Source organism: Desmodus rotundus, chromosome X (assembly GCF_022682495.2).
Source record: "Desmodus rotundus isolate HL8 chromosome X, HLdesRot8A.1, whole genome shotgun sequence".
NCBI classification, from domain to species: Eukaryota; Metazoa; Chordata; class Mammalia; order Chiroptera; family Phyllostomidae; genus Desmodus; species Desmodus rotundus.
The window spans coordinates 9,525,726-9,536,094 of NC_071400.1; the positions used below are offsets into that span (position 1 = coordinate 9,525,726).

Consider the following 10,369-nt stretch of genomic DNA (forward strand, 5'->3'; position numbering starts at 1 on the left):
CAAAGCTCCAGAAAAAATACAACTAAGCGACGAAGAGATAGCCAACCTATTGGATGCACAGTTCAAAACACTGGTTATCAAGACGCTCACAGAATTGGTTGAATCTGTTCGAAAACCAGATGAAAAAATGAAGCCTATGCTAAGAGAAACAAAGGAAAATGTACAGGGAACCAAAAGTGATGTGAAGGAAACTGGGACTCAAATCAATGGTGTGGAGCAGAAGAAAGAAAGAAACATCCAACCAGAAAAGAATGAAGAAACAAGAATTCGGAAAAATGAGGAGAGGCTTAGGAACCTCCAGGACATCTTGAAACGTTCCAACATCCGAATTCTAGGGGTGCCAGAAGGAGAAGAGGAAGAACAAAAACTTGAAAACTTATTTGAACAAATAATGAAGGAGAACTTCCTCAGTCTGGCAAAGGAAATAGACTTCCAGGAAGTCCAGGAAGCTCAGAGAGTCCCAAAGAAGCTGGACCCAACGAGGAACACACCAAGGCACATCATAATTACATTAGCCAAGATTACACAGAAGGAGAGAATCTTAGAAGCAGCAAGAGAAAAGGAGACAGTTACCTACAAAGGACTTCCCATAAGACTGTCAGCTGATTTCTCCAAAGAGACCTTACAGGCAAGAAGGGGCTGGAAAGAAGTACTCAAAATCATGAAAGGCAAGGACCTACATGCAAGACTGCTCTATCCAGCAAAGCTTTCATTTAGAATGGAAGGGCAAATAAAGTGTTTCTCAGAGAAGGCGAAGTTAAAGGAGTTCATCATCACCAAGCCCTCATTGTATGAAATGTTAAAGGAATTTATCTAAGAAAAAGAAGATAAAAAATATGAACAGTAAAAATGACAGCAAACTCACAGTTATTAACAACCACACCTAAAACAAAAACAAAAACAAAAGCAAACTAAGCAAACAACTAGAACAGGAACAGAACCACAGCAATGGAGATCACATGGAGGGTTATCAACAGAGGAGTGGGAGGGGGAGAGAGGGGGGAAAGGTACAGAGAATAAGTAGCATAAACGGTAGGTAGAAAATAGACAGGGGGAGGGTAAAAATAGTATAGGAAATGTAGAAGCCAAAGAACTTATAAGTATGACCCATGGACATGAACTATAGGGGGGGAATGTGGGAGGGAGGGGGTGGGCAGGATGGAATGGAGTGAAGGGAGGGAAATGGGACAACTGTAGTAGCATAATCAATAAATATATTTTTAAAATTTTGATATTTGAAATACAAAAATAGTGAAGATCTAGAGATAATATTGGAAAAATGCAACAACTACCCTATCCACAAAACGAATGAGCAAAGATTGCTAAAGATGGAGAGAGAATGCTGGTATTTTAATAGTGGGAAAAAGAATGTGGATGACCATTGACATGAACATTGGTTTTGAGAGGCTGGATGGGGGAGAAACAGTAAGAGTGCAGAATCGAAAGAACTTATAGTAAGAGGTAAAACAAAATTTAAAATGAAAATAATAGGAAGAAAGGAGGTAAAATGGGGTAAGAGAAGGGAGGTGCAAAATATGTGAATTGAAATAAACTGTAGTATAAAATCCAGTGACTTAATATGCACAAACTTGAAGGACAAGAAATGAATGTTAAAAAGCTATGCGGGAAAGAAAATATCACAAATCATGGAGAAGACCATGGTGGATTTTGTCTCAGTAGCATCTAGTGTTTACCACTGGTTTTTTCTTTCTGGATCTACCTCTGGTGATGTCAGATGGTGACCCCATCTGACCTTAGGCAGCCTGTTGGAGACTACCAGAGATTTTACTGTCTGTGGCTGACTCCTTCAGTTGTTACTCTATTCACTCTGCACTCAGTAGTTAGGGTTAAGCACCACAGGGTGAGGCAGAATCTTTCCTGGGGTCAGGGCTATTGCTTCCCCTCAGGCTACTGCTACTTGGAGGTGAGGCAAGTGGTCTCCCTGTGCAAGATGGCTGCTACAGTAGGGGGATGACTCAGCACCAGGATCTGGGCAGCTAATCTCTCAGGTCTCTCCCCAAGCCTCTGTCCCCTGTCTTTCCTCAAGCGTCTCTAATCCACTCTGTCCCTCCCTTTGCAGGAGCCAACTGTAAGTGACTGCAAATGAAAATTTATGTGTTGGCCCTTTACTCGGCTCTTTGCGTCTCCAGCTGTCCATCTCTGGCAGAAAGAAACCCTGCCGCTTTTTGCAGCTGGATGGTATCAGTGTACTTTTCATGCTCTGGTTCTCTAGGCTGGGGATTCCAGCTGAGGGTTTAGACCCCACACTTCTCAGGAGGATCCAACCAGATGCTTATATATCCCTCTGGCTCTTCAGCTGCTGCCTGTGTGTGCCAAGCCAGCCCTCTTGTGTCTCCGCTGCACTCCCTACCAGTCACATTGTGCTGAAGCTGATTCTTCTGTCTGCCTGTGGTTATGTCTTCTCTCTTGCTATCGTTCAGTTGCTTGTTCCAGGTGATTTCTCTACAATTTACTTGTAATTCTAGATTGGTCATAGGAAGAGGTTAGTGTAACTTCCACTGAGTACTCCACTATTTTGGATTCCACATTTTCATTAATGTTCATACATTTAACATGTAATACAATAGCAGAAAAATGAGAAAGAGGGAATAAAATAACATAGGAATTACAAAAACTAAAAATAAATTATTAAAAAATAAACATAAAATATAACCAAGATTTATTTATTATTGAATAAAGATTTTGAAAAATGTGAAGATGTAAAATATGACATGATACTTTATATACAAGGTCTGTCCAGAAAAAGACCAGCCATTGTTAATATAATGAGAACTGTTTGTAGGAACATCTGTGTAACCAGGCAGCCAAGGACAGTGGACTGGAATGCACATGAGTGAAGAGTGACAACTTTACTACTATAGTCAGTGGGGGCGGTAGGTGCTGTTGAGTGATGATGTGTACTCTGTGGCCATAGCATTCAAAATGACTGAGTAGAACAATGAATCTGCATCAAATTTTGCATTAAGTCTGAACATTCTTGCTGAAACTATTCAGATGACTCAGAAGGCCACAGCTATGGGCAACTAGTGATTGGAAGCTTCATCACGACAATGCGTCTGCTCAGGCATCACGTCTTGTGCAGAGTTTTTTGGCAAAACATCAAATCACCCAGGCGATTCAGCCCCACTACAGCACAGATTTGGTGCCCTGCAACTTCTGGCTTTTCCCAAAACTAAATTCATTCTTTGAAAGGAAAAGGATTTCTCCCTGGCTGGTGTGGCTCAGTGGATTGAGCACTGGCCCGAGAACCAAAAGGTCACAGGTTCAATTCCCAGTCAGAGAACATCTCAGGGTTGTGTGCCAGGTCCCCAGTTGGGGGCATGTGAGAGGCAGCTGGTCAATGTATCTCTCACAGATTGATGTTTCTCTCCTTCTCTTTCTCCCACACTTCCCCTCTCTCTAATAGTAAATAAATAAAATCTTTTTTAATAAAAGGAAAGAAATTTCAGACTGTTGATGAAATTCAGGAAAACACAAAGGGGCAGCTGATGGTAATTGGGAGAACAGTGTGAGGTCCCAAGGCCTACTGTGAATGGGAATGAGGCATCACTGTCCTATGTAAAGTGTTTCTTGTATTTGTATCTTCTTCAATAAATGTCTCTATTTTTCACATTACATGACTGGATACCTTCTGGACAGACCTCATACCAAATATATATCAATCATATGTAATAATGTATGCATTATACAATGCAATTATTATATACATATATGTATACATAAACACGTAAATGTTTTTATTATCAATGTTATTATTTTCTTTATTTTGCCTATAAGCACCGTATAATTTTATTTATTTATTTATTTATTTTTTAGAGAAGAGAAGAGAGGGAGAAAGAGAGGGAGAGAAACATCAATGTGTGGTTGCCTCTTGCACACCCCCTACTGGGGACCTGGCCCACAACCCAGGCATGTGCCCTGGACTGAGAATCGAACCAGCGACCCTTTGATTTGCAGGCCGGCATTTGACCACTGAACCACACCAGGGGCTAATTTTTAAAGGTGAATTTATATTCCTTAAACAACAAACAAAATAATATATTTTATACAAATTGAAAAAGGGAAACAAAAAGTCAGGTATGTTTTTTATGTTTTTATAATAGGGAAAATAAAGTTATAATAATAGCGAGGGAAGAACACCTGCAGGAATATGGGCATTCTTCCAGAGTATCAGTGGAAGTTTAAATTTGTGTATCATGCCACTTGATGGTACTGTTAAAACTTTTTTAAATACCTCTGCTTTTCAATTATACATTTATGTATTTACCTAAGTACAATAATTCTGCAGCAAAATTATTCATCACAGATTGGGTTTAATAGAGAAAATTTATAAACTACTTTAAAGTCCAAAGTAAGGAAACACATTTAAACAAATTCTGATACACCTATGCAATGACAGTGAGTAGTGAGAAAATATTGAGTAACCAAAGATGTTTTAGATGCCTTTACAATATGTTAAAAATGAAATTTTGATAGAATACATTTGGTGTGATTGTATATTTGGTTTTTTAAAATATTTTATTGTTTATGCTGTTACAGTTGTCCCCAATGTTCCCCCTGTGCCCCTCTTCACCCAGCCCACTCCTGACTCCCATAGTCAATCCTCACACCTTTGTCCATGTCTATGGGTCCTTCATATATGTTTGCTATATTATTTGTTTTAAATATAGGCAAAGTCTGAAAGGACAAAAATAATTAACTTCAAAGTGGTTGTTGTGTATATTTAATATGTATATCCTCTTTTTCAAGTAATGCATTTGTAAAGTAAAGTAATAAAGGGAAAATCCACAAGTTTAACCAATTTCTCATAACTTGAAAATATAAAGAAAATGAGCAGGGAAATATATTCTCTTACACTGTTCATGGGCATAACCTTTGTGGAAGAAGCATTCAGCAACAAATTGGCATGATATATTTGGCAATTAAATGTTTCCACGTGTGAGCCAACATTCAGCTACAAATATTTTCCTGGAAGAGCTAATCTTACCTGGGGGGGGGGGAAACAATTTAAACACACATAAAGGAATTGAGTTTTAGAAATAATAGCTCATCTGTAACATGGAACATAAAGTAAAAACAGATTAGAGAAAATATTTAATAATTTCTAAAGATGATAACACCAATTATAGTGCAAGTATCCAACAATGAAACAATATATATTACATTTTGAAGGTATTATTTATGTAGGTACATATTTCACGTGTTTTAAATTTTTTGTCAAGTGGTAGAATTTGGAGTGATTTTGAATTTTTTCCTTATAAGTTAACAACGTTTCTATTATGATACAGCATTATTGGTATAAAAACAAATAAAAATGAATAGGTATAATTTCCCTTATAAAATCTTGCAATAATGCAAAAACAATTGCAATAGCAAGTCCAGAAAATTGTCCAGGTGTCCATTCAGGACCTTTCACAATATTTGCGACCTGATGGGGGTAAATTACTACTATCTTAGTGAATAGACATTTAATAATGAGCAAAAAAGTATTTTACTTTATTTTTTCTTATTGTTTATGCTATTATAGTTGTCCCCACTCACCCTCTGCTCACCTCCACCCAGCCCCACCGCCTGCCATCCTTCAGTCAATCTCTACATCCTTGTCCCTGTCAGTGGATCATGCATAAATGTTCTTGGTTAATCCTTCAACCATCTTTCACCCAGTCCCCTCCCATCACCTCTGGCAGCTGTCAGTCTTTTCCATGTATCTATGCTTCTGTTTCTATTTTTTCATTAGTTTATTATGTTCACTAGATTCCACATATAACTGAGATTGTGTGGTATTTGTCTTTCATTGACTGGCTTATTTCACTTAGCATAATGTTCTCCAGGTCCATTCAAGCTGCCACAAGGGTAAGAGTTGGTTCGTTATCACTGCTGTGTAGTACTCCATTCTGTAAATGTACCAGAGCTTTTTTATCACTCATTCACTGATGGGTACTTGGGCTGTTTCCAAATCTGGCCTATTGTAAATAGCACTGCTATGAACATAGGGATGCATATATTTTTAGTACTGGTGCTTCCAGATTTTTAAGATATATTCCCAGAAGTGGAATCACTGGGTAAAACAGATTTCTTTTTTTAACTTTTTAAGGATACTGTATACTGTTTCCTAAAGTGGCTGCACCAGTCTGCATTCTCATCAATAGTGCACTACTGGAGCAAAAAATGAAAAGACTTTGAACCTTCCATTTTTGAGCCTTCCACTCTTCTTTTAGCAATGTTTGTTCAGGAAATAATCTTGAATGTACACAAGGTATGTGCACTATGATATTAGCAGTTTGAGTTTAGATTAGGAAAAAAACACTAAAATGTTCAACAATAATAAAGCAGTGAAAAAACCACATATCTATATCTAAATATGGAAATAGATACATACATACATACATCTATCTATTCATCTATCTAACCCATACACTGGAATACTAAACAACCAAGGAAAGTATTTTAGAAGAATATTTAATGACGTGAAAAGAAGTTGGAGAATATCTAACTATACATCTATATATATCTACATTATATATTTATGTCTGAAAAAGCAGATATTGAAACAGTATATACATTAAAATTCACATATATATCACGTGAAAAATATTGGGCTGGTGCAGTTGAAAATGATTGAGGAAGACATGGGTGGTCATAAGGATGGATTCCTAACCAGCGACATCAATGTCCTTCTGCTAACTTGTCTGCTTTGTGATTTCTTTTTCTGCAATGAAGCTGAGTTTTTTGTTTGTTTCTTGGGGTTTTTGTTGTTGTTTGTTGTTGTTGTTGTTGTTGTTGTTTTTGACAATGGGAAAATGGCAGGAAGTAGGCACAGGGGAAGGAGGTGATACGCAGTACTTAAATCCAGGAAAACAACCAAGGACAGCAAAATGCCATTTGCAGCTCATCCAGCTGGCCAACACACACACGCTCACACACATCAATTACAGTTACCAGGAGACTATGCAGGGGAAACGGGCATACTCTTTTTTACTAGCTGTGCTGGTAGGCATGAATGCAAATCAGTACAACACTGGTGAAGGGGTCTTTTGGCGACAGACAGGGAAAGTGTTTAAACTGTCCATATGTGGATCCTACAAGTCCGCAGTTAGTATGACTGTCTGGTATGCCAGCAAAGATTTGGCTTGACAAGGAAGGAGTCACTCATCAGAGTATGTGGTGTTGGGTTTAAACATAGGGAAAGAGCTAGGCACCACCTGAATGTCCAACGATGCCGGAATGGTTCCAGAAATGTGAAGATCCATCGATACACTCTGCAGGCACTGAATATGACATTTCAAGGAGCCTGTTGAATGCCATGGAAAGAAGTTCAGGGAGTTGATTTTTGTTTGGTTTTAGTTTGTGAAAATGCATGTTCAGAAACACCACATACATGATCCGGTCTGTAACAGTGTGTTAAAAGGGAAGGAGAGGTAGGGGGTGAGAATGGGGAGGGGAGGGAGGGACAGAAGACAGCCTGGAGAAACAGCACACCAGAAAGGTACAGGTAGTTGTCTCTGGGTAGCAGGATAAGGGGTAGCAATTACTCTCTTGGCTTCCCCTCATCTGATTTCCTTCTCCCCTTCTGATGTTTCTACCATGAATGGTATCACCTGTGCAGTAAACAAAGCAAGAAGGTGCTTTCTAAAACCAAACCAGGAGGAGAGGAGGCAGCGTCTAGTTGATCAAATGGCACAGAGTAGCAAGATTATTCACAACGCCCTTGGTGAGTTTGGGGGAAAGGGAGGAAGGAAAGAGAACAGAAGATAGAGGGTGAAAGGGAGGGTGGGGGGGGGAGAGAGCGAGAGCGCTGCACTCTCAATACAACACACTGCTGGTGGGTTAGGGGGACAAAGAGCGGGTTGTAAACCGAGTCGGAGCCAAGGTTTGGCTCTGCTGGCTGGCTCGCTCCTGGGATGTCTTCATCGCAGGGTGGCCTCTTCATCGGTGTCTTCCTCGAAATCTTTGACGTCAGCACTGGTGGACTGCCTGGCCCAAGCTCCCCTTTCAGCCTCTCGTTCTTTATGGGACTTGAATCTCCCAACGAAAATTTTCCGGTAGTTCAGGAACATGCCATTCATTGCATCAATGGCCCGCTCAGCGGACTCCTGCTTCTGGAAGTGCACGAAACCATAGCCCTTGGGCCCCTTTTCGTCGCAGGCCACTTTGCAGGAGAGGATGTTGCCGAACGCCGAGAAGATGTTGTACAGAGCCTTGTTGTCGATGGTCTTGCCCAGGTTCTTGATGAAGACGTTGCCCACCCCGCTCTTGCGCAGCGAGGGGTCCCGCTGGGACCACATGATGCGCACTGGCCTGCCCTTGATGACATCAAAGTTCAGGGTCTCCAGGGCGCGCTTGGCATCCACCGGTTGCTGGTAGTTGACATATGCGTAGCCCAAGGAGCGGCGGGTGATCTTGTCTCTGCAAATGCGGATAGAAAGGATAGGCCCTGCGGGGCTGAACTTCTCGTACAGCATTGCCTCTGTCACCTCAGGGTGCAGGTCCCCCACGTACAATGAGGCCATAGGAAAGTCTGGGTTCTCTTCGGAGCCCCCGCTTGTCTCCACATCCGCGGTGGCTGCAGCCGCCGCCGCCGCCTCCACTGCTGCCACCGCCTCCGCCTCCGCCTCCGAATCCTCAGCAGCATCCTTCTCGTCCAGTGCGGGCGCCTCAGCCTCGGCTGCTGCAGAGGCTTCGTCGGCACTGGCCTCTGCCACCGCCACGGCTGCTGCCGCCAGAGCGGCCTCTGCCTCGTCCCCGGCCAGCGCTGCTGCCGCCTCCCCCAGGGTGGCCTCTGCCACTGCCTCCTCTACGGAGGCCTCTGCCTCCACCTCAGTCTCCACTTCTGCTTCCGTCTCTGCCACCGAGGCCTCCGCCACCGCCTCTGCCACGGTCGCCGCCGCAGCCTCCGCCGCCGCTGCAGCCGCCGCCGCTGCCGCCGCCGCCGCCGCCACTGTCGCAGCTGTCGCCACGGTCGCCGGTGCTGCCGGGCCGCTGCCGCGACCTCCCTTCCCTCAATCTGGTGGGGGGTGTCGAGGCAGGAGAGGGCAGGAGGGCTGGTGGGCTCCGGAGCCCGGGGCGGGGACGTGCTGGGGCAGGGGACCCTGGACCCTGGGCCAGCAGACCTGGCGAGACCAAGTCACCTGGGATGGCAGGCACTGCCAGGAGCGCGCCTTTGCAAGTCGCCGCAGCCTCCAGTTTACTGCTGCCGCTGCTCAGCCGTGGGCGGCAAGCGTGCGGGGCGCGGGAGGGCGGCGCGTGGTGGGGGGCAGGGGGTGTTGGCGTGTGCGGTCCGGGCAGCTGGGAAGGCTTCTGTCTCTTTGGTTCCCCCTGTGGCTGCTGCGGGGCTGCGGGCGGTGGGAGGGGGCAGGACCGGGAGGCTTGGGTTGAGGGTAACGTGGGTGTGAGTCCTCAGCCTCTCAGGTCGCCTAAACACTATGAAGCAGCAGCAGGGAAAGGGCTCCACGGTGCACTGAGGGAATACAGGTTCGGTTTAGGGTGTTTTGTGTTATTCCTCCTCACCCCATAGAACATTTAAGTGACTGGACCAACTGCGTCGTAAGAGGGGGTGGGTGGCATTGTGAACACACTTGCCTGGCCTGAACAAAGCCAAGCAAAACGTTTTCCTCACATTCAGGTGGGTTCTTCCCACCTCAGCGTGCACACACACTCTCCAACATCACTGCCACCAGGGAAACAACTCCTTTTTTGAGTGGGAGCTGGGGCAAGTGGGGCAAACTCTCCTGCACTCTGCTGACCCATTTTCTCAAACATCCCTCCCCCTTTCCCAGCTCTTTGCCTCCTCTGCAACACTTGCAAAAGAGGGAATAGAGAACAGAAGAACACATATTCACATATTCATAATGCCACACCACAAGTATCTATGGAGCAAGTTGCATGTCGGTCCTTGAGGATGCAGGGCCCTGGGGCGCAGAAGGACACAGTCTGGTTTTGAGCTTGTCCTTGGGAGCACACAGTCTGGGCTGGAAACCCGGCCCTTGCTCCAGACTATGGGAGACCTGGGGGCCTAGGTTTTTCAGCCCTCCAACTCCTCCCACTCCCCCCCCCCCCCCCCCCCCCCCCCCCCCCCCCGTCTCAACAAATGCAGCCCGGAAGGGGAGGAAGCAAGAGCCCCCTGTTCACACTGCTGTCTTTACTGAAGCCCTGCAGAAAGATGAACCAAGGACTGGGGACATGGCTTGGTCCAGAGCAGGTGCTTCTTTGCTCTTGGCTCTCAGCTCAAGGCGCTCAGGTACCCAACACAAACCAAGGAATGCACATCCATGTTCAAAGCAAAACTCAACCCTGAAATCGCTCTAGAATGGGGTGCCTGGTCGCAGCTCACCGGCTAGTATTAATGGAA

General features: G+C 44.3%; 1 protein-coding gene across 1 annotated transcript; it reads right to left on the reverse strand.

The window, feature by feature from the left end:
• Positions 1-7,828: 7,828 nt before the first annotated feature.
• Positions 7,829-8,736, reverse strand: LOC112299981 (polyadenylate-binding protein 1-like 2). Its single transcript, XM_024555187.3, has one exon. The coding sequence runs from the start codon at positions 8,529-8,531 to the stop codon at positions 7,929-7,931; it is 603 nt and encodes a 200-aa protein (XP_024410955.1). The 5' UTR covers positions 8,532-8,736; the 3' UTR covers positions 7,829-7,928.
• Positions 8,737-10,369: the final 1,633 nt, after the last annotated feature.